The sequence below is a fragment of the Phocoena sinus genome, chromosome 12 (genome assembly GCF_008692025.1).
Source record: "Phocoena sinus isolate mPhoSin1 chromosome 12, mPhoSin1.pri, whole genome shotgun sequence".
NCBI lineage: Eukaryota > Metazoa > Chordata > Mammalia > Artiodactyla > Phocoenidae > Phocoena > Phocoena sinus.
In genome coordinates, this window is record NC_045774.1 from 22,170,226 (window position 1) to 22,195,330 (window position 25,105).

The 25,105-nt window shown below is 38.1% G+C and overlaps 1 protein-coding gene across 10 annotated transcripts in view; it reads right to left on the reverse strand.

Annotated features, from left to right (window-relative positions):
• The window catches only part of ADGRG6 (adhesion G protein-coupled receptor G6), a 138,433-nt gene that overhangs the window by 19,093 nt on the left and 94,235 nt on the right, over nucleotides 1–25,105 (reverse strand). For 6 of the 10 annotated variants that reach the window (XR_004352535.1, XM_032651249.1, XM_032651256.1 and 3 more), the window contains 12 exons: nucleotides 23,093–23,204; nucleotides 21,732–21,796; nucleotides 20,930–21,140; nucleotides 19,458–19,629; nucleotides 17,966–18,106; nucleotides 15,578–15,700; nucleotides 13,885–13,930; nucleotides 12,298–12,404; nucleotides 7,537–7,664; nucleotides 6,337–6,605; nucleotides 5,059–5,155; nucleotides 2,655–2,938 (listed from right to left, as the gene is read on the reverse strand). Coding sequence is in view for 9 of the 10 variants with exons in the window: in XM_032651249.1 (XP_032507140.1) it covers nucleotides 2,655–2,938; nucleotides 5,059–5,155; nucleotides 6,337–6,605; nucleotides 7,537–7,664; nucleotides 12,298–12,404; nucleotides 13,885–13,930; nucleotides 15,578–15,700; nucleotides 17,966–18,106; nucleotides 19,458–19,629; nucleotides 20,930–21,140; nucleotides 21,732–21,796; nucleotides 23,093–23,204 (1,755 nt within the window). In the remaining variant the exon portion in view is untranslated. The remainder of the gene's footprint in view (nucleotides 1–2,654; nucleotides 2,939–5,058; nucleotides 5,156–6,336; nucleotides 6,606–7,536; nucleotides 7,665–12,297; nucleotides 12,405–13,884; nucleotides 13,931–15,577; nucleotides 15,701–17,965; nucleotides 18,107–19,457; nucleotides 19,630–20,929; nucleotides 21,141–21,731; nucleotides 21,797–23,092; nucleotides 23,205–25,105) is intronic. The other 4 variants (XM_032651258.1, XM_032651257.1, XM_032651251.1 and 1 more) reach the window with 1 other exon arrangement.

A 25,105-nucleotide genomic window follows, 5' to 3' on the forward strand; every position in this document is an offset into this window, starting at 1 on the left:
GGAATTGTTAGACTCATGTGCTCTGTATCACTGTCTTTTAATTTACATTTCCTTTTTAGGAGGTGTTTTTGATATCATTGGATGGGCAGAAATCTGCTCTGAATTTATATCATTTAAAATCAGCCTTAAAAGTCAGTGATTTATGAAGAACACTCACTCTATGATGGTTTACAACATTTTTCCCTCCTGAGAGAAGAACTACGCTGGGAAAAATAAAACACCCCGATTCTCATTAATGGAAACAGAGCTGAACAGACAACTGTAACAGTTGAAGGTTGCTGAAGCTGCCAGGAAATTCTAAAAGCAAAAACAAGGTTGGGCTGGCAGATTAATGTGCCTTTCATATACAATCCTGAAATATAAAACCATGGAATTTTCTAATGTTAATGGACATTTTTGTCAATATTTGTCTAGGCGCTTTTATGTTGTGTATGATAGAAGAGATTAAAAAGAGGAAAACTCACTTTACAAAGGTGGATCCCAGTGCAGAGGTATTCATATGCTACCTCTTCAGTTTCCAACTTCTGGAGGTGTACTTGAGGCTTATTATTTTATTCACTAAAGATAATGAGCCTACATAGTTCCTCTGCTATGGGAGAACGAATCGGCATAAAATTTGCTCAACTAATCAATGCATATTTATGCTGCTCTGATTGAATTCAGGCCATCCCCAAAGCCCCTCCCTTCTTCATCCACCAATCCAGTTACTGATTTAACAAATAATTACTGAGCACCTTCTAAGTGACAGGTTTTTCTACAGCAGCTCATGAGCTAGTGAGAAACGTAGGAGGAGAAGCAAAACAGATATGTATGATACAGAGCAGTAAACACTCTCCTGCAGGTAAATACAGACTTTTCTTAGAACACACCTGTTGGGAGCTCCTACCTAGGCCTCTCTCCTGGTGAGAAGCACAAACCTGATTTCCACACTTTCCATCCCAGCTCAGATTTGTTCAACTTTAGTCAGCTCTTCCTTCCCTAGACACCTTCAAGTGTGTGACCAGTAGCTTCAGGCAAGCCAGTAATACTGCCCTGCTCAAAAAGATTCCAAACTTTGTCACCTCATTCCTACTGGAGTGTGGGCTTCATGGTGCTTCCAACATTAAGGAGTTTCATCAACAACACAGGGTATATCCAATGTCTTATAGAATGTTATTGAATTTTCAAAAAAATACTTTATGTTCACTTAAGCTTAAAAGTTAAATTCATCCTAAAAGGGAACACTCCTACACTGTTGGTGGGAATGTAAGTTGGTGCAGCCACTATGGAAAACAGTATGGAGGTTCCTCAGAAAAAAATAAATAAAATTATTTATTTTATAATAATTAAAATAAATAAATAAAATTATTTATTTTATTTTATGAAAATAAAATTACCATATGATCCAGCAGTGCCACTCCTGGGCATATACCCGGACAAAACTATAATTCAAAAAGATACATGCACTCCTATGTTCACAGCAGCACTATTCACAATAGCCAAGACATGGAAACAACCTAAATGTCCATCAACAGAGGAATGGATAAAGAAGATGTGGCACATATACACAATGGAATACTACTCAGCCATAAAAAAGAACAAAATAATGCCATTTTTAGCAACATGAATGCAACTAGAGATTATCATACTATGTGAAGTAAGTCAGAAAGAGAAAGACAAAAACCATATGATATCACCTATACGTGGAATTTAAAACACGACACAAATGAACCTATCTACAAAACAGAAACTGACTCACAGACATAGGGGTCAGACTTTTGGTTGCCAAAGGGGAGAGTGGGGAGGGAGAGGGATGGACTGGGAACTTGGGGGTGGCAGATGCAAACTATTACATTTAGAATGGATAAATAACAAGGTCCTACTGTATATCCAATCTCTTGGATAAATCATAATGGAAAAGAATATTTAAAAAAAGAATGTCTGTATGTGGATAACTGAGTCACTTTGCTGAGCAGCAGAGATAGGCACAACATTGTAAATCAGTTAGACTTCAACAAAAAAAGTTTTTTTTAAAGCTAAATTCATCCTACAGTACTCTAGGGTAAGTGTTACGGAATCTGAAGCATGACAGTAAGCTCCTTGAAGGAAGCCTTGTATTTCTAAACAGAGCAAGCCATTTGTTAGATTGTGGAATTGACTGCCATATCTTATGAAAAAATAAGCATTTCTGAACTAGATTATTGGTATTTTTTCTGAAATCCAAGGAACCAAGGAATCAAAGTGAATTGCTCTGTCCCTGCACAGAGTCTAAAGATTCTTCTGGCCAAGAGCACTACACCCACATGGTTCCATGGAGAACACCAACACTCAGCAAAACTGTAAAGAAAGCAAACTTCATCTGTGCCTCTCTTTACACTTCCTATTGGGCACCTCCTTGCCTATATCCACTCATGCAACAACATATTTTTATTGAGCACCTACTATATTCCAGGCGTAGTTCTAGGTGCTTGGTATATATATCACTGAAAACAAATAAACAAACTGACGTTCTACCTCTTCTTTCCTTCCAAGGCCTTTTTCACGAGTACCCACCCTGTGCTCAGCACTTGGGATAGTGACTTAGAAACTTAGCATGGCATCTGTCCAACAGTGAAGCTCTTTGCAAATATGGTAAAATTAGAAAGGGAAAATGGTGCGGTTACCATTTATCTTACCTTGTAAAGAATTGAAGATGGAGAAAAGGTACATGAAAGGGACATTCAAAGGTCCCCAGGCAAAGAAAGCAAACCCCCACGTCATGCCCAGTAGAAACGTCAGGCTGACCACACTGCGCAGGTTCCTTAGAACCTCCTCGCGTAGCGTCCGGCTGCTCCTTTTGCCATTCCTCCCGCAGATCTGCACCATCACCACAATGAACATGGCGACATTCAGGAAAAACATGAGTCCAAAATACCCGGCACAGGTCACATAAAATATGACAGGATCTTTAATCCAACAGCTTAAAGGAGAAGAGACAAGAAAGAACGAGATTTATCATCACGCCCTGTTTACCTAAGACTCCTCCTGGCTAAGTTTGGGCTTCTGCAGATTTCATAGCTGGGCCTTCCTCAAATGCCTTTAGAAAGTCACTTCATTTTCTTGGGCCTCAGTTTCTTCCTCAATGTTTACATAGATTTTTGGTTTTGTTTTTTGCTTTGTTTTGGATAGTCATCCTCTTAATACCTAGTTATTTAAGTCAACAGTTAAGAAAACAAGGTGGTCTCCTGAACTCTGACTTGGCACGAAGACACTCTGTTTGGCTCACCCCAAACCATGTCTACCCCATTTCTCTTATGCGCCTGCACTCCTGAGGGTGGGAAACTTTCTCAGTCTCCGTTGTATTTAAAAGAGGGCCATGTGGACATGGTTCTACAAAATGATAATGGAAGCAGAGTTTGCTAAGGGATTTTTGACACCTATTCTTGACAGACTCAGCTGGCAAAGCCCTTATTCCTTCTTTCTGCTTCAAACATGAATGCAAGCTCTGCAGCTGTAGTCATCATCTTATATCGAGGAAAGAAAGGCCAAGAGAGCTGTAGAATTGCTGGCCCTAACATTTTCAGCCACAAAATTAATGCCAGTTGTTGCCTTCTTCCAAATCTTATCATGTCTTATCATGTGAGAAGAGTAAATCCTACTTATTTAAGACACACATAATTGTGGATTCCATTACTGTGGACAAAATAATTCCTATTAATATAATTGGTTTAGTTGAGGCAAGACCTTATTGTAGAACTCTGATATTCTTGTGCTGACACTTCTCATACACAATTAAAAGGCTTACATCAATCATAACATCCTTATGAGATCAGGAAGGATACACTTGATATTCAGAATGATATAGATTGGAAAATAGATGAAAGTAATTTTAAAGGGGACTAAGAGTAAAATTAAAATACTGCAATTTGTAGATGCCCCAGTGCCTAACTAATACTATGGAAGTTCTTAGGTACCAAAAAATATTAGAAGAATTATTTAAGACAATTAAATTAATCTTAAAATTCGAATGTAAGTAGTCATCATTTTGGTTGTGTCTTTCACCATGCAACACAACCTTCACAAAGGCAAAAGCTGTCTTGAACATCTTTGAGTCCTATAACCTGATTCCTGGCATATAGTAAATGCTCAATTAATGAAAGTTGTTGATGGCACAACAATTTAATAAGTCGTACTTTAAAGTTCTATAAGAGTTGACTCACATACTTTTTAAATTCCCTTATTTAGAACATATGTATTGACTTCTACTTTTAATATATCTTATTTTAAAGGTCCCCCAAATGACACTGCTTGTCCCTGGAGCTAATCTTTCTTTCCATATGGAAGTTACCCTAGAATCTGAAATTCCTGACCTAGATCCTTTATTTCCCACTAGTTCTCGTGGGGGCTTTGGACTGCTACTTTGGAAATATAAGTGGGAAGGCCAGGAGGAATGGAACAGGATTGGATACTGACTGGATATAAAATTTTTATCCATCCATGAAATGTGCACAGAAATGGGGCATCACAGTCTGGAGTAAGCTCTTTATTCATTCAATCAACAAATAATAATATTGAGTACCATGTACTACATAAAATACAAGAGAACTAATGGCCAAAACTGAAGAGTTTAAAAACCTTAGCTTCGGTGATCTCACAGCCTGAAGGGAATTTTCCAAATTATTCAAGATCCACTCTCTCCACTTCCACACAACACTCATATTGGCACTGAATCCTTCACTGTCCGATGCTGCTACTTAACTCTCTCGAAGATGTGTGTGGTTTAAGGAGGTGGGAGTATCACAGAATCTCCTCAGATAGAATAGGTCTTCTGTGTCTAGAAGATAGTATCTTACACTTCTTCTGAATTCCCCCAGATGAGAAAGCACAACATTAATATGGAAAAGCAGCTCACACAGTTCAGAGCATTCAACTGAATTCATCTGTGGTGTAGCAGAGACCTTGGCAAAGACATGCAAGTACATTTTAACCTTCCAAAATAGAAGCTCACTCATGATTGGGACGGAAACTCACACTAAACTTCAGCAAACAGAGGATATATACTCATCACAAATAAATTCCCAACAAGCTTTTATTACTTACAATTCATCACCTTGTTCTTTTCCATAATTCTCTTTTCCGTAAACTTCATTTTGGTTTCTGCTTGCTAGAACAATGGACACAACTAAGGCAGGCAGACCTGTTATAACAAGACCATGATAGAAACAACTTTTCTGAAGCATCTGTAGACTGCTTTATAAGACTGATAATGGCGAGGGGGGAAAAAAAGAAAGAAAACACTCCATATCATAGAATCAAATTTCTTAGAACAGGCAACTTGGTTACAAACAACAATAAAATCACTTTTGTGGTGTGAAACATCCAACTTTAATTAGAAACAATCTAAACCTACTCTTAAATGACAGATATTTAAATATTCTGTTTGCTTCCTGGTACCCACTAGAGTACCAGGACCTGATTTATACTGCATGCTGCACCAGAAAATGTAGTTTCATTAATGACACCTGTCAGACTGCCTGAGTTCAGGTAAGAAGGTAACTACAGCTTCATTTTGCCCCTTTCTATAGAAAGAAAAGTCTTTAGAAAAAGTTGGGGGGAAAACAATGGGGACATAAAGTCTTTATAGTCTTTTCTCTCCAGAGGACCAATGTAGTATTTCCATGTATATTTCAGTGGGGAAACACTACACCACCTGAATTCCCTGAAAGGTGCTTTCATTGCCTCCTAAGGTGGTACTAAACACCTTGGAAACATCTCATTTCTACATGGCTATCTGAGAAAGAGATTTGTTAGAAAGCTCGAAAATGCCTGGCCCAATACAAAACCCAGATAAAGGAGCCCAATTAGAAGACTGCAAACAGGCTAACACAGCTGTCCATGTGTGGCTGAGGAATCACGGTAAGAAGCTCAAAGCAAGAATTCTGTCAGTATTCTGGTTCCACACACAAAAATAACCTTCTTGCTCAGGTTTCCAAGACATGGGCATGTGTTTAGGGCGAGTAGAGTTAGGAGTCTGAGCTGGCCTTTCTATTTTGAAATATAATAGAAATGCACCACTGTCTGCCAGCTGCCTCTTCAGACTTGCGTGGGCTGGCTCTGGACACAGGAAATAAGGTGGTGGTGACTCAGGAGAGCAAGGGTTTTTTTCCCTTTCCTCCTGACTTTAGTGAGGAATGTTGAACAGTTTTTAAAAACACCGTTCTGAGGAAGCCCCTTCCTTAGGTTATGTATATCACATCCACATCATTCACAATTTTGAAGTTTCTTTTAGCAGTGCTATTCTTTCAAAATAGGATTTTCCTATGAGAACCTAGTGATTTCCATGATGGAAAAAAAGAAAACAAAATTTAGGAGGCTTACCCCAGCCAATGATGCAGAATTTCAGTATGTATCGGCGAATGTAAGTGTTAAATACTTTAACCAGAGCAATGTACATATGAATTGCTTCTAGCCCCATCCACGTAAAGGTAGCTAGAAGGAAGAAATGCAGCAGGGCTGCAATGGCCGTGCAAAGTCCATCCACATGAAACGAGGTGATCCAGCCATCCAGGAGGAAGAGGAGATTCAGGAACAGCAGGGCTGTACTCAGGTTCATCAAGATTTTGGAGGGATAATCCCTTCGTAATTTTCTTATAAAGGACAAAAGAAAGATATATGAGAATAATATTGTAAATAAATCTTTTAAGCACAGGCAGTAAATTCGTATCTTATACAGCTCTGCAATAGCCTAGGTAGTACCATCTTTATGACATGGTTCCACGAGGAGGAGGGCTAAAGATATAGGAGTATTTAGCAAATTATAAAGACTTTTTTAAACACTAATTTTATTTCAAAACTGTTTCCAAAATTTCTACTTGGTTACAACATGTTGATTTGTTTTGTTTTGTTTTGTTTTGTTTTTGAGGTACGCGGGCCTCTCAGTGTTGTGGCCTCTCCCGTTGCAGAGAACAGGCTCCGGACGCGCAGGCTCAGTGCCCATGGCTCACGGGCCCAGCCGCTCCGCTGCATGTGGGATCTTCCTGGACCGGGGCACGAACCCATGTCCCCTGCATTGGCAGGCGAACTCTCAACCACTGTGCCACCAGGCAAGCCCAGATTGATTTTTTTAATCCAGGAAAAATTTTAGATTTACAAAAAAATGATATCTTTGTTGAAAAGCAATTTCCCTAAAATTTGTTGAAGTTTCTTGATTTTTAATAAGGTCAGGATCCTTTTTTAAAAAAAATGTCCTGTTTCAAAACAAATTTTGTAAGATTTGTGAAGCAAATGTTTTCATCTTTTACCATGTAAAAAGCATTTCACACAATTGTTATTTACTTAAATGCTAATCATCTCTAACAGACTTAAATACATTTTAAATAGAAATATAGTAACTATAAATTAAGATTCTAAAGGTGGGAAATTCGTGATATATCTTATAAGAAATCTGAACATTAAAACTGAACCACTGTACGTGATTCAAAAAGTGTATATGTGTTTTTAAAAGCTGAGGCAATTCTCTTATTCACATTCTGGGACAGTTAGCTCTGGATTTGGCAGATAGAAAAAAAAAATACTTACTCAAAAGCAACATATGTCAGGAGGGTAGCTGCTGAAAAAATAGCAGATATTCCACACCCAATATTGGTCATGAAGGTGAGAACTTCAGTGTTTTTTGAATCCAACTGTGGGGCAGTTCTTTGAAAGTCCTACCAAAAACATGAGAAGCAGTTGTAAGAATCTCTCTTTTCATGAAAACGGTGTTTTGTTTTATTAGAAAGGTCACTGATGGCACTTAGAATCTCAGCTCAATCTTAGGGGCTAAAAACAACAGTGTAAATCAGGACGTGCGTACCCCGTTTTATTGTGCACCCTTCACTGTACTTCGCAGATACTGCATTTCTTACAAACTGAAGGTTTGTGGCAACTCTGAGTCAAGCCATTTTTCTAACAGCGTCTGCTCACTTTGGGTCTCTGTGTCATACTCTGGTAATTTTCACAATATTTCAAACTTTTTATTATTATTATATTTGTTATGGTGACCCGTGATCAGTGACCTTTGATGTTACTGCTATGAGTCACTGAAGCTCAGACGATGGTTAGCATTTTTTAGAGCAATAAAAATTTTTTAATTAAGGTATCTACGTTGCTTTTTTAGAGATAATGCTATTGTACATTAACAGACTATAGTATAGTATAAACATAACTTTTATAGGCACTGGGAAACCCCAAAATTCGTGTGACTCATTTCCTCTCAATATTTGCTTTATTGCAGTGGTCTGGAACTGAACCCACAAAAAAATCTTTGAGATATGCCTGTACTGGAATTTCCGTTTGTTGCACCCCTGTGGATCACTCCATGAAACAAAAATGCAGCATTATTTGAGAGAGTTTCACATTTTTTTTTATCATTACCCTGTTACCCAAGCTCTTTGCACATCAGTATAACTAGAAGAGCAAAACCACTGGGGCCCTAACAAACTGGAGAAGAGGTCATTGTCATGCCTAATAAATGAGCAGACCCTTCCTATCGTTTGCAAGGCTAGGGACACACGTGAAAATGGAGGCCACCATGGCCCTGTGACCAAGTCTTTAGGTGGGCCCTGGGTTCTTTGATTGGTAGGGAGGGGCTCAGCCGAGACAGCCAGAGGCTGGTGCTGGTGTGTAGCTGCCCAGTCAGAGAATAGTGCTGAGGCCCTTACTGTGGTCATTTCAGAGCTAGGTATGTATCAGGTGGGGTGGTCTCTTTTTTTTTTTTTTTTGGTTTTTTTTTTCATAAATGAGAAGCCACCAAGAGTTTGGGGGTCATAGTTTTTTGATACCTATAGACCTGAAAGGGTGCCACTTAAAAGTGTTAGGGGTTGTTGTGAGCGGAAAAAGTCAACATTTTCTAGCATGTGAATACGAAGCCTTAATTTTAATTTCACTGTGCAGAGGGAGGCAGACTTGCAAAGTCCAGGCCTGGTAGGAAAATCTTTCTTTTCTTCCTTAAATGTAGAATTGGGTTAGGGATAAATCTTGAATGAAGAACAGCCGCTCAAGCCTTGGTTGGAGGAGAAAGGCATCTCCATTATGCAGATGTTTGAGAACGGAGCCTTCTTGGAGAAGGGACATATTCCAAAAGGAATATCTGGTTTAAACTTTTAGGTCTTAAACTATGAAAAAAATTTTGTGTTTTAAGTTTTCATTCTATAATGTTAACTTTCTTTACTTTTCACCAAAATGTCAATAAAATCTGCTACTGAAACAAAGACCTCCAGGAAGTGGTATCTGTATGAGTGTACGTGTGTGAACTCATGAGACGGGGCTCAGTTCCAGGTTTGACTGAGGCAGGGAGGAGCTGGTAACAGGTTCCCTGTAACACCAAGAAATGCACAAAGTGATGGAATTCAGTGGGCGCAGAGACTCAGGTCAGAGAGGACCGTCCCTATCCTCCTCTCCCAGGAATCCCTGAAAACACTGGGAGGAAGTGGGACTCCCACAGCACACGGGATGGGGTTTGAGTCAGTGCCACTTGACTCACTGGTAGCTTTTACCCCGACCAACATTTCGGTTACTCCAGGATTTGACGAGGTCAGAGAAATCTTGGGAACCTCCAAAGGACTTGTCATTACCTCTTGAAAAACCTACGGTTCCCGTTTAGATGAGGCAGTATACTCGCAAGCCACAATTAAAGCCACAATTTAAAATGTAAATTGAAAAAAAAATGCTGTTCACGGTTATACATTTACACACAGTTCTCATGCTGTTTTATACTTTTAGAGAATGAAGAATATGAAAATATTGATTCCTCTGATTTAGCCAACATGAGAATGTACTAATGTTAAAAATATGAAAATCAGCTTTACTACAAATAAATGTAGCAGAGGATATGAAATTTTTCATACATTTGTAGATTAGAAGATATAATTATAAATCTGGGGTATGTTTTTAAATTTCTCATATGGTGAATGTGTCATGGAGCAAGGTAGACTCTGGGAATATCTTACACAAGTGAATACAGAGTTTATACATCAAGAAAGACTCTTAACAAGGTTGTGGTGGTCTGGAAAAGCTGGAAGGATATGGGCACATCACCAGAAAAGATAAATTCTGGGAAGTTTTTCTTCCAGAAATTTAGAATCTTATAAAAGCAGCCACAGTGGAAAATGGAAAAATAGCACTGAAAAATGCACATATCCATATACATGTAAAACTAATTATTTAATCAAATGACAACAGAAAGAGTAATATATAATTACAAATTCATAACAACAGTTAAACAATATTTGGAAAAACTAACCATTCAAAGTAACAGGAAGCCAAGCCTTGGTTACTTATAGGTCATCTCTGAATAGTGACTGTGTTACTGTTATCTATTTATCTAATATTAGACTTACAATACACACAATCATGCTCAAACACACATGCAGTTGAAATAATTCAATGAATTAAGCTAAAGCTTACATACCTGAAAGATCAATGATGCAAAACAAGCGTTTTATGAAAGAATGATGCTGTCACTTTTCAGAAAAAAGAGAATATGGAAGAAAACTGAGGGTTTTATTTTTAATTACTTAGGGAAAACATGCTATAGTTTAATTGTTCATTTTCATGGTCTGGCAGTAAATGAAAACATTTATATTTTGGGAAAGTTAAGCTGTTTTTTATGATTGTCCTCTTTTTTTTTTTTTTTTTTTACTGTTTTTTTCCCCCAGCTTTATTGATATATAATTGGTAAAGAAACAATTGCACATAATTAATGTATACAATTTGGTGAGTTTGAACTTATGTATACACTTGTGTTAACATCATCACAGTCCAGGTAATAACTATATCCATCGCCTCCACAAGTTTCTTGCGTTCCTTTTTCATTTGCTTTAGTTTCTGAGGTAAGAACATTTAACGTGAAATCTACCCTCCTAACAAATTTTTAAGTCTACAATACCATATTATTAACTATTTTATATAGCAGATCTCTGGAACTTACTCCCCTTGTATAACTGTAAGTTTATATACTCATTAAACAACTCCCCATATATCCCTCCCCCCATCCCCTGGTAACCATCGTTCTATTGTCTACTTCTATACCTTTGACTATTTTAAATGCCTCAAATAAGAGGAATCACGCAGTATTTGTATGACTGTCCTCTTTTTAAATGACTTGGTCTTATCCCTCAGAGCTTTAAGTACTGGATTGTCAGGAAAATTACAACGTGCACGGTTGCTATATGACAATGGCCATTTACATAGGCCAGGTAGATCCATGAGCCAATCACTGCATCCCACAGTTCCTCGCTACTTCCTTCCAGTCCCACAGGAAGTAGCTGTAAGATTTAAGGGACGGGATAAACAAATCTTGATGTCTGTGATTCGAATTCAAAAAGCTTTATTGCCTCGGTACACATTACTCCCATCTCCAACTAAAAAATAAATTTGGTTTGATCCCGCTTATGGAAACTATACGGAAACAATGGCTCTGTTATGATCTGGAGGGTGTACTTCGCACCAGGAAAGTGTCTGCAGACACACAAGCATATCAGGTTATAAGGTAAAGGTGTAAGTCTGTGGATGCAGTCGCACAAGTTGCTGGTTGTAAGGTGGCTCTTGAAAATTTGGTGGGCTGAAAAAACAAATCAACGCAATCTAATTTCTGCTTAAAACTGGAGAACAGGCTGGCTAATGAGATAAAACTAGGGCCAAGGGAAAGAAGGCAGGAAGAAAGAAAGGAAAGAATGATATGAAGGCCTAGTGGTGAGTGAAACATAACACCCATCATCTCCATTGCAGGCTTGAAGCCTCTGTGCTATCCTAGTCACTAGTCTAGCCTAACAGGCTGTGATCTCTAGAGAGGGATTGCAGTCATTTGGGGGTAACAATTGGATCACCAAGCACAGTACCTGGTACAAAGTAACGTTCAAACGTAAAAGTGATAACATAAGAAAGACAATTTTTGATGAAATTTTTCATAGCACCCTTCCATGTTGGTAAAACCCGACATTTTCTTCCTCTTTAACTTTTCTGTCTCTCCCTCCCTCCCTCTCTCTCCATCTCCCTAACTCTGTTTCTCTCTTAATTCAAGGGTTTCATGGTGATTTTCTTGTTTCTGGGATTATTTATCATTACCGTTAAAGCCAAAGGAAAAAAAACAGTAAGATTCTTCTCTATACTTATCTTGCACTTTTTAAATATAGGACCTCTCTCAACAGATTCTTCATTAAGAATCAAGATTCAGGATACACTTGAAAATTATCAGGAAAAAAATTTCCCCAAACACATAATCTAAAAAGGTGGACTCACAAAAAGAAATATGCCTTCCAAAATTATGTCATTTCAAAATGTGTTTAGATGTTCCTCCCCTACCATCAGAATCCCAAAGTGGGTCAGGTGGTTACACAGGCAGATCGTCTCACTGGCGTCTGAATCGTTGTGTGCGACACATCCTGAAGTGTTCCAAAATCCAGAACCTTCTGTAGGAGGAAGTCAACAAACAGTGTGAAAATAACAGCAGATCAGTTCCTTCTCTGTAATGGATGAGCTTTTTCCCTTGGGGAAATATGCCTCAGACTCTTCTGCTTTGCAGTTTATCTGTAAAATGGATACTATCTTGAAAGCTGCTAATACACAGAAGAATTTCGATTCCTGGGATCATAGAATGTTAGTGCTAGGTGGGCAGTCAGAGGTTAGGTGGTGGTTTTCAACTGTGTTCTACTGAAGTGCTTCAGGGGTCTGCGAAAAATTCAGTTTTTACATTTTAATACATGTTAATATTTCAACATGTATTTTACTTATTTAAGAATATTTATATAATAGATTATATGTAATATAAATATATATTTAACATAAACATATTAATATATGAATTGATATATAATTTATTTATTTAATATATTTTAAAGTCAACTTCCGTAAAAAGAATATCCCTTTTCAAATATGTTATATAGTAACAAAGTCTCTAGAGATCAGCACAATTTTTTACCCCCTTGGTCAATCTATATCTCTGTGAAGACATGAGAACAAAGGAGGTCAGCTTCCTTGGAGCATGCTATTATGTACAAAGCAGTCATTCACAGAGACAACTTACTATAAATGCCTTTAACACATCTTATCTGACTTTTACGGTATGCTATGGAATATGAACAACTCACATATTTGAAGGGTATTTTAAGACTACAAGGTGATATCATTTTTAACTATGTAGCTAGTAAATCAGGATCTTCTCAAAACTGTAACTAGAAACCAAACAACAAGAAAAACTTCCCAGCTAAAACTGGAGTATCAAAAAAAGAGGTTTGGGACACTGGCGCTTGTTTGATTGGGCCACCATAATTCCACTGGGGAACCCCAAGGGAAGGTGACCCTTATAGGGTGGGCGGTTTTGCCACTTCCCTTCCCTTCACAGACATCTCCACACTTCACACCTAGTGATTACCCTTAATTCTGCCTTTCTCTCTTGACTGTCAAATGTCATTCTGGAGGCAGTTCAATTCTTTCAAGTAACATGTATCCATTATAACCAGTCCTATAGTTACAATTCTCTAATATGCTTTCCACCCATAATCTGTGGTCTGGAAGCTGGATTTTCAATTGCAGGCCTTGCGCACATTAAATACTCTCCTCAGAAGTGTCCTAGAAGAATGTGGTCAAATGTGCGTTGACATCCATCTAAAAGTAGCAACAAAAATGTAAGCTATAGTTTATAAATAACTGCAACCAGAGGTGGTTTGTTTAAAAAAAAGTCAAGTCTGCCTATTTCTTCTTGCAATGAAGAAAAAGTTACAGAAATTAGAATCCGCTTCCCAAGCTACCTAAACTAAATTTTGCAGCTCGGTTGCCCTCACACTTACATTGTGATTCACTCTGATTTAGGATGGAATTTAAAAAAAAGGGAGTGTCTAACAATGTTGAAAATTCAGTTGTTATTAAGACAGCCAATATTTTAAAACGTACCGTTTTTGTTCAGATCCCAGAAGGCACAGATGGGATGAGGCACAGCCTATATTAACATAAGAACAAACATGTGAAATTGTGTTTCAAATAAATGAAAAATCATACAATTTGAACATGGGAAAAGAGTAAAAATGCTAAGGTTTTCACCAAGAAATAGGTCATAATTAGTCACGGCAATATGACCAAAGAACGGCAGGCAGTTTAGGGGCTTGCTCTCACAGACTTCAAGTGGAAATCAACTATAACTCCAGAGGAATCAGGTTACCGCTTACCTGCAGGTTACTAATTATGTCTCATCATAAAGTGCAATTCTCAGCATTTAGCAAGGCTCTTTACACTAAAATTTCACTTCATCTTCAAAACTCTCCTTTATGACTAGGTATATGCGCAAAAGAACTGAAAGCAGGGACTCAAACAGGTATTTGTACAACCATGCTCACAGCAGCGTTATTCACAATAGCCAAAAGGTGGAAACAGCCAAAGCACCCATCAATGAATGAATGGATAAACAAAATGTGTGTGTGTGTGAGTGTGAGTGTGTGTGTGTGTGTGTGAGAGTGTGTGCAGTGGAATATTACCCAGGCTTAAAAAGGAAGGAAATTCTGACACATGCTATAATATGGATGGAGCTTGAAAATACCAAGTGAAATAAGCCCATCACAAAAGGACAAATACTGTATGATTCCACTTATATGAGATACCAGAGTAGTCAAATTCATGGAGACAGTAGAATGGCAGTTTCCAGGGGTTGCGGGAGGGGCGATGGGAGTTGTTGTTTCATGGGGACATAGTTTCAGTTGGGGAAGATGAATAGGTTCTGGAGATGGATGTAGTGATGGTTGCAGAACAACGTGAATGTATTTAATTCCACAGAACTATACACTTAAAAATGGTTAAAATAGTAAATTTTATGTTATGTATATTTTACCACAATAAAAAATTTTTTATAGATGAAGGAGCTGAAACAAAGGAGGCCAAAGGGTAGAACAGGGAAGTCTCAGAGGTTTCGTGACAAAGCAGGGCTAATTCTTAGAGGACTTCAGTTCCAAGCCTTAGTCCTTATCAGCCAGCTCACTTCCCGCCTCCCTTCCTGCCTGCCTAATGGTCAAATCATGACTGGGACCCTCTATAAATCAGGGGAAAACTGTGGTTGGGCCATTTAAGACAATGAGAACCCCACATAATTTTATCAAATAAACAGATGACAGCAAGGGTAATGAAGCAAAAAAAAAAAAGGCACAACATTTGCCAAGATTTTAGACAACTGCTAAACTCCCAAAAAATGTCAACTCTCTTCTGTTTCTCCCATTTCCCTTCTGCTTTCCTAGTTTCAGTATTCTCTGACTTTAAAAAGACAACCAAAACCTTTAACGACACAACTGTGCATCTACATCTAAGTTAGCTGAGGTAATTATACGTTGTTTCTCTAAAGGTGTGACTCTTTCCTTCACTCTTACTCTCTTTCAGATGACTGAATCCTAGACAAGACTAACTCCCCCATCCCACCCCTGCCCTGCCGCCACTGTTCACCAGGACATTACGGCACTACCTGACTAGCTGGTCTCGCCTTTGTGGAAAACTGCCCCCTGCAAAAAAAGTACTAGTTACTTCTAATCATATATTTTAAAAAAGGCCCCACAATTCTATCAAACAGTCTGCCTCTGTTCCACGGCTATTTGTAGCTTTTCCTTACCTGAGTCCTTGTATGTTTGATTTTAATTCGAACAGGTTCCTTCAGATCCTGGATAGTAATGTTTCCAATACTGCATGCCATCACATAACTCACTAAGGTGCCGTTCTTGGTTCCTACACCCTTCTAAAGAAAAAAAAATTGTGTATTAGTCAGAAGTACACACTTTAATTTTATTTTGGTGCTCCAAAATAAGCAATCTGTCAGCACTTTTTACACTTAAGATCTTCAGTTATAGAACATCCTGTTTATAAGATCAAATTGCTAACTTTCCTGAAAGAGCTCTGCTATTTCCCTTACTATAATAAATACATTGAGGGAACAGTATGAACCAATGCTTTAAGGCGATGTTCATAAAACTTCATTCTTCACTGTTGTGGCTGATGCCAGCCAGTTAAAATCTGAAACAATGCAAACCCACAAAGAATACATACTCATAAAAGCTATGAAATCATTAGATCATTTCCCTATCCTAAAAAATAAATGAAGTTGTTTTCCTTTAGAGAAGTACCAAGGAAATATGGTGTGAAAAATAAAAACCAATTCATCTTTCATGTCCATGACAACAATCTGAGTGTTTACTAACGTAAACCTAGATGTAATTCTACCGGATTAAAGCCCCACCAGAACTTTTACCATCTCTGGCTGCACACTTGCCGGCATCTGTAGCTTCCACTTCAAAGATAAGATGTCAGGAAATCAAATTAGCGAATCTGTGCTGCGAAATGACTGGGACCAGTAGACTGTTTCTCCAGCAAGACCATCACCACTGTCTCCTTCCCTTTGTGTTTCCTGTTGAGCCTCCTGAATTTCTCTACCACAGCTTATAAATCAGCTGTTTTGGAATAATACAGGATTCCTTAAATGCTACCTAGCTCTCAGAATCCAGAATATAGCTTTTTATTACATTTGTGTGGTCTCTCTCAATAAAGTGGCTACGGCTTGGGGATACCCAGCCTTTCCTTTAAAAATACTCTTATGCTGTTCCCTGTGTGAGGGGAGTACCATAGAACCCTTACATTTTTTTCACTCTGCCATAAATTTACTTTAAAAACCAAACATATGTTTCCTAATAATGTCGCTGATTGAGAGATGCCAAAGGAGAAAGAAATGATCGCGTGAGAAGATGAGACTCAAAATGAAACTGTGACAGATTCTTACAAAGCTAAGACTTCTCCCAACTCCTCCGGCTGGGCTCCACCTCTCCTCTCAATGGCCCCCGCCCCCCCATTCACATCATCTAACACCTACTACATTTTTCGTATTATTATTATTATTATTTTGGCTGCATTGTACAGCATGCAGGATCTTAGTTCCCCAACCAAGGAAACCTCTGCCCCCTGCAGTGGAAGCGCAGAGTCTTAACCACTGGACTGCCAGGGAAGTCCTCTTGCATTATTTTTAAAGGCGACGTTGTTATAAGCCTCAGATAACTTTAACAAATGCAGTTTTACGTGTTTGTAGCTATTAAATCCTTCAGAGCAACTGCATGTAATTACATTCTTAATCTGCTCAAAATTTTTATATAGCTTGTTCTTAAACCATTTGCTGATAACATTTAAAAATTTTTGAGTTAATGACTGTAAATGATTCCACGGTCCTCCTTTTACGTCCCTGTAGCCTCCTTTGCCATTCCTCTAAACATGACATATGGCACAAGTCTTCTAAAAACATTTCTACTGGCTTTGAAACTTGCAGTTCTCTCTTACATAAGTCACACTGTTTGATATACACAGGTATCTTCAGTTTAATAGGTAACTTTTATTGAAAGGGCTCGGTGAAACTGATCAGAACGGGTTGTACTTTCAAAGGCAACCAGAGGTCACCAGTGTTTGCTGGCAGGGGACTTTCTAGTATCTGGAAATGATGCCAATAAAAATGATAATATGTGCTCAGCACAATGCCACCCTACTCAGGGGATGTGGGAAGGCCAAAGGTCATTTGAAATACTAATGGGAAAACTGATTAAAGCCAAGAATGCTGCTCATTATGTAAACAGTGCTTCCTGCTGAATTAAAAAAAAAAAAAATCTTTCCTCTGGCACACAATTTCTTTAACTCTGAAGATCTAAATTGCTGGAGAGCATAAAATACTTAACAAAAGAAATAATAAATAATAACTTCTCCACAAATTCCATTTCTAATTGTATCATGCAAGTCTTAATCTGATTTATTTTAAAACCTTAAATGAACACATCCTATTAATAAGCATATAATTATCTAAAATAAAATATTTAAACAGTTATGTTAAAATTTTTCAGTTTTGAAAATACAGTAGATTAATTTTTCTATACCCCTTGATATATTTTCAAGAAATCTGAACTTTTATCTTTCCTTTTGAGCAATGACACTCAATTTACGATTGAAAAATAATAATGTAATGAACTCTTACCTGGAAAAGTCCAGTTTTATTGAAGAAAGTAAACTGTGCTCTTTTAACTAATACAGAATCTTCTTCACTCAGGTTCTCAAGCAAGTTTGGAGGCAAAATTACAGAAGCCAATGGATCCATTTGTCCACTCTCAAAATCCATCTGTCGTACACACAGAGTATGTCAGTTGAGTAATCATATTTAAATTGCAGGAATAACTTTACTCCACAGGACAGTAACTGCCAGCATCCACTTGGCCAGGACCAGGGTTCCCCTTTACCTCCGCCGCAGTCACTGCCCTCAAGGCTGAATCCCTTACAGACAAAGGCCTGGATCTCATTCACATTTTGCAAATGGGGCAAAACGGGATATGCACTGACATTAACTAAACACAAACTGAGAGATCTATAAATCAGTTGCCATTTTCAAGTATAAGAATTAGATTTACACTCAATAGATATTAAGCTTTTCTCAAAACACACTACCAGAAAAATAACTACCAGGAAAAAAAAAAAAAGACGAGTTAATTTGTTTGCTGAGAATGAGTATCTTTGCATAGAGGAAGCAGCTGAAGTTTTCTGAACATTCTTGGGTACCATTTTTACTGAACCCACAGATCAGGCCAAAGAATGTTTTCCTGCAAATGGACTTGAAATGAGACGGAGGCTGACCACATTTTCACTCTTCAAATGTGAAATAGAATTACCCAAAAGAGCCTTTGGTCCAAAGTAGAAAAATAAGTTCTTCCTTATATTCAGATTTAAAAAAATATTCTATCTTGGTTTATCTCCACAGTTAAGAAGCGTTAAATGCCACTTATGTGTTCTCCCATGTCAAGGGTGATGCTTCAATCGTTTCATTTGCCCACGTGGTTAACACTGTCTAGCACACAGTAGGAACTTGAAAATTATTTGCTGAAGCATCACTTGAACAGGTCAGGGAGGATCTCCATTAATCTGGCCCCAGATTTCGTGTTCAGCCTGCTTATCACTTGCCATTCCTCGCCTTCTATACCATTGGTTCTCTAAGTACGATCCTCATACCAGCAGTACCAGCAATATCCGGGAGCTTGTTAAAAGTGCAAATTTTGGAGATCCACTCAGATCTACTAAATTAGAATCTCTGGGGATGGGATCCAGCAATCTGTTTTGGTAAGTCCTCCAGGTGATTATAATGTAGTTTGAGAACCACTGGCAAAGAGAATATACCATGCATCTTCCCACCTTTGTGTCCTTAATAAACGCCTTCTGATTGAACAACTCCACATACCCCACTCTCAGTAGGGTGGCACTCACTCATAATTTAATGCTTAGTTCCACTATCACCTCCTGCAGAGGGTAAACTGAAAGTATACCTCCTCCCCGCATCCACACGTCTTATGGTTACTACTGCTGTTAGCCAAACTTCGGACTAGCCTTCCACCCCGGAACTAAGATGTCGTTGCAGTAGCAACTAGCAGATGATCAGAGATTTTAATCCGTCGGATTAATTAAAGAAACCACTGGCTTATTACCTGGAAATATGATTCATTATTGCTTGGAAGACCAATGCTAAAATTTGAAATTTCATTGGTCTCTGGGGACACAGATGATACTCCAAGAGCCAGATTCCGAGTTGTGATATTCACATGCCATGTGCTATGTAGGTCTATCTTGAAGGCCAATTCATCAATTGTTTTTAAAGCTCTAAAGAAATGACAAATAATACCACTGGTAAGTGACACATTTTAGGTACTTGCACACAGGTGATTTCCTGCAGGACAAAATGCAAACCCAATAAAATTGTCCTTACATTTTTTCATCTTAACATGAATACCCACAACATTCCCCCAAACCACAATAACATCAGTTAAAACACTGAATCGTGGTGATAAATTCATCCTTAAGAGAAATACATGCTTTAAGGAAAAGCAACAATTAAGTCAGCCTAAACAAATATTCTGTTTTTCATCTGTTTTAGCCTTTCTTTCCTCATATGAAAAATACCCTTCCTACTTCATAACTGAGTGAGAATCAAAGGAGATACCATGATAAAAGTATTTTTTGAATTGCAAGGCCCTGTAAAAAAAGTTTGTAATTGTTATGTGCAATAAGGTAAGTTAGGGAATACATTTTAACAAAGACAAAATTTTCATCAAAGAAATTTGGTTGAATGGAAGGAAACAGAAAAAAATTAAATATCTTAATACTAACACGCTAACTGAAATAATTGGATACAAACTGAATTGTGTAAAAATAGGTATATTTCACCCTGCCCTAGGCATTTTCATTTCAGAAGAATAACAGTCACAGAGGTGTGGCAGTTTTGTGTCACAGTCTGTAGGATAGTGACCTACAGCGACCAAGTTACGCCTAAAACATGCGAGCTGACTGCTAACTGTCTCCTTTACAAGCAAAAAGAAGTGTCATAAATTTATATATATATATATATAATAGTTTATATTTTGAATTAACACCAGTTAACATTTTTCAGATGTAAAAATGTTTCAGATGTAAAATGAAATACCAGTTACGTCGTTTTTTTTTTTGCGGTACGCGGGCCTCTCACTGTTGTGGCCTCTCCCATTGCGGAGCACAGGCTCTGGACGCGCAGGCTCAGCGGCCATGGCTCACAGGCCCAGCCGCTCCGCGGCATGTGGGATCTTCCCAGACTGGGGCACGAACCCGTGTCCCCTGCATTGGCAGATGGACTCTCAACCACTGCGCCACCAGGGAAGCCCCCAATTATGTCTTTCTGGGACTATTATCTATCCAGATCGACAATCCCAATCAATTTGTAAATTATTTTCTCAGAAAAAAAAACCAAAATCAAAAACAGAACTTTGAAGTTTATTCTGTGAATGATCTTGGGAAATATCAATGGATCTTCTAGAGATTTAAATTATGAAAGCTGGGCACCAAGCATTCAGATCTGTGAGAAATTGTATAACAACATGTGTATCCAATAAATCTTACTCTCCAGAAGAAAACAAACAAACAAACTTACTCAGAAGAAGACTCAAACAAGTCTTGGTCTGGACTGGTTAAGATATTAGAAAATATATTCATTAAAGTTGAGCCAAGCGTTATATCAATGTTTTCTTCTTTATTTACAATCCTTTTGACCTGTTGTACGATGCTGGTGATATTGGCTGAGTTTAATGTCTGCCCATCACCAGTTAAATTTAAAATCTGATTGGCAACTTCATTTGCTTCACCTAAAAAATGGCAGAAGAACAACATAGAGTTTTACCTGTGTATTATGAGCATTTCCAGGAATCCAAAACATAGTATGGTATTTCACTTCATAGTAAAGTAGCAAATCAGGTTTCCTGTGTGTACCCCTTACCACAATATGAACAGGACAACAGTATTTCTTTATACTCAGAAACTAATTTCTCGCTTTAGTAAGACACAAATTGTGCTTTTAAGCAACTTAGGTAAATAACTTGGAGGGACCAATATTCACAAATGGTTCTAAGAGAGATACCCCCAGAATCACTAAATAAGTATATATTTGCTGCTTAAAAAGAATACAGAGCTATAAAACATTGATACAAATTTTAATTTATATATTCTCTTCTCCAAAATTTTATTATGATTTTTAATCTCCTACAGAATGAATAGAACAGAAAGTCACAATGAGGCAAAACAGTATTTTCTATCTTGAGTGAAGCAATCATTTGCTTAGCTTTTAATATTGCAGTGATATCACAGAACAGAAGAACATGTTTGAAGAGGATGAAAACTGTGAAGCTCGAGGTCATCTCATTTTGCCTTTGAGAAATGAAGACAAATCTCTCACTTACTTGAGCAATTGGAGATATCAGGAGGACCCCAGTAAGCTAGAGATGTGTTGGCAGGGTCATGATGACTATAAAACAAACAAAAATGGTATTTTAAATATTTGGCATAAATGACACTATAGCTGACAAAATTACTTAATAATAAGATTTAGAATTTCCCTTAACATCTAGGTAAGTTTCATTTGAAGATAAGACTATAATACATTGACATAAAGCTCATATTAAAAGTTCTTATTGGAAAAAAAATCAGGTGCATGCATCAGGGAAACAAAATACTAGCAATAGCCTATTGTAACCTAGGCTACATCAGGTTACTAAGGTTAAAGGCATAGTTGGTAACGTGGATCAAGTACTGCTTTAAGAGCTTTCCAGATAAAATCTCACTTTGATTTCATTTAACTCTGTAAAGCAGATTATAATCCACATTTTAGAGATGAAGAAATAGACTTAGCTAAATCAAGGAATTTTCCAAGGTCTCACAGCCAGGAAGAGGTAGAGCTAGAATTCAAATCCATGTCCGCAAGGCTCTGAAGCCCCTTTCTTTCCTCTCCACCACGTTTCAAACCAAGCAGTGGGGGCAAAGTATTTCTATGTGGGCAGTTTCAGTGTATGAATTTCCCTGCAAGAAAACTCTAACTGAAGGAGGGTGGAAGGTGAGGAACTAGATCTGACTTGTTATTCGGTGAATCCTCTGCAGTCAACCTGTCTGAGGTTTCCGTTCAATATTTAGGAAAAATCCACACTCTAACAGTCTCCACTAGCAGACTGCCCTAATCTGGATCTTGTCTTTATTCTTACTGTCTCTTTCCCCTTCCAACAATAACCACTCCAAAAACTTAAAAAGACTCAGAATGTCAGATGTATGTTATGAGGCTGTGAGTTTGTTCATCCACACATAAGGTGCTTTGCTCTAGAACCACCCTCTGGTTTCCAAATTGCTCTGTCTTTCTTTGGAGAAGCCTAAATTAGCATGTTTCTTGGAGAGAGAAAAAAAAGGCTTTTCTTGGTAACCTACCTGTCGTGTCTTTACCTCACATGGATTTCACATACACGACAGAGATTCCCGCCCTTCTTTCCAATTAATATACACTGTACGGGAACTACGGTGCAACACCTGTAACCCTGGGAAGGTAGGTTACATGGAATTTGCTGGCAAGAGTCAGAGACTTCCCAGGTGGCACAGTGGATAAGACTCCACACTCCCAATGCATGAGGCCCAGTTTCGATCCCTGATCAGGGAACTAGATCCCACATGCATGCCGCAAATAAGGAGCCCACCTGCTGCAACTAAGACAAGGCACAACCAAATAAATAAATAAACTAAATAAATATTAAAAAAAAAAAAAAAAAAAAGGAAGTATTACCATGTCCGTGAAGCATAGAAGCCCGGCTTCCCTGGACAGGGAGCATTGTATACAGAAGGTTGGATGGCTGGCCATTTATAGCCTTTGGGGTCCTCATCATCATGACATATACCTATGTGAAAATACGAGAAATATTAACCTATTTTTTGAAATTAGAGGTGCAAGATGAGAACAAGACAACAATGTTGGTAATTAGGTATTTATTCCATGCAATATCAAAATACTAGGTTTTTATGTTCAGAATTTGTAAAAGTTTAGAAGTTATGAAAAATAAATGTTAACTACATTTCATATTTTAAATTACATGTTACAAAACTATCAAATAAAAAACACACTTATGCAAGTATAAACATGAAACTTATAATATCATTCTAATGTAAATCATTAGTAGATAAAATTAGTAAAACAGAGGTTTATTAAAAAAAAAAAACTACATAAAATGAAAACTGTCCTGAAAAATTCAAAATGTAATTTAATCTTTTTCAAAGGGGAAAGCCTATAAAATAGTGCCTCAATAGTGTTGTCATTGAGTTGCCAGCATATTTTATGGAAACATTTTCTAGCTGCTCTGAAAGCATATTTCACCTGGAAGTTTGCTGGGGGAAGGACAAGAAGACACCTGTAGGCCACACATCGTACACACATGCCTTCATCTTCAAATCATCCCACCTGTTGTTTGAAAACTCTCCAGGCGAGTTTTATGACATAAACCACTCAGATTTTACACTTAAAAAGTATCAAAATAAAAGCACTATAGCAACAGCAACAACAAAATGTCATATTTCAGTACTGAATAATAGTAAGTTACACTAAGACTACTGGGAACCAGTATTGTAGCCACCAACTGAACATTTAAATAACTTTCCCATTTATATTCTGAGTTTTTTTTCCAATTGGTGGAAATTTTTCTTTATAGACCCACTTGCAGAAGAACAATAAAGTATAGAATTTAAATTAAGTGGTATAAATTACTTGTCTAAGTAATTCCTCAGCCTCTGAGGACAGAGATAAGGTTGGTCCTCATGAGGCTCCTTTGCCACGTACAAACTACCAGTCGTCAAGCTCCTTCTCTGTGGAGGCCCTTATGTGTGAAAGGGCAGCGTTTGTACTCTGCTCATCCCCAAGAAGCTCTGTTTATTAAATAAGCAAGCATTTTCCCACAGAGGCTCAGAAACTGCTGTTGTTGATGACGATAATGATGATTTGCATTCTTTAACCTCAATGAGCTCCTTATACATCCATCCCTCAGTATCCTCGAGCGACTGGTTCCAGGAAACACACCCTCCAACACACAAACACACACAAGACAACAAAATCTGAGGAAGCTCATGTCCCTTGTGTAAAATGGTGTAATATTTGCAATAACCTATGCACATCCTCCAGTATACTTTAAATCATTGCTAGATTACTTATAATAACAAATACTGTGTAAAAGCTATGTAAATAGCTTTAAATATAATGTATATTTCAAGTTATGATTTCTGGAACTTTCTGAATTTTTTCCCCCAAATATTTTTTGTGTGTGTGTGTGTGGTACTCAGGCCTCTCACTGTTGTGGCCTCTCCCGTTGCAGAGCATAGGCTCCGGACGCGCAGGCTCAGCGGGCATGGCTCATGGGCCTAACCGCTCCACGGCATGTGGGATCTTCCCGGACCAGGGCACGAACCCGTGTCCCCTGCATCGGCAGGCGGACTCTCAACCACTGCACCACCAGGGAAGCTCCCCCCCCAAATATTTTTGATCCAAGGTTGGTTGAATCTACAGATGCAGAACCCGTGGAAATGGGGGGCTGACTGTAACTGTGTATGTTGACACATTAGAGATGGGTGGTTTCTCACAGAAGCAAAGATGCCTGCTTCTTTATTACATTGTGATTCTGGCCTCAGCCATAATTCTGCTCTTAGAGGCTGAGGAATAGCTGCTTCCCCCACTTCAACCTCCTGCATGTGTGTATAAGGAACTGTGTCAAAGTTTCCCTTTCTTTTGAGCTCTACTAATATACCTAATCAACTG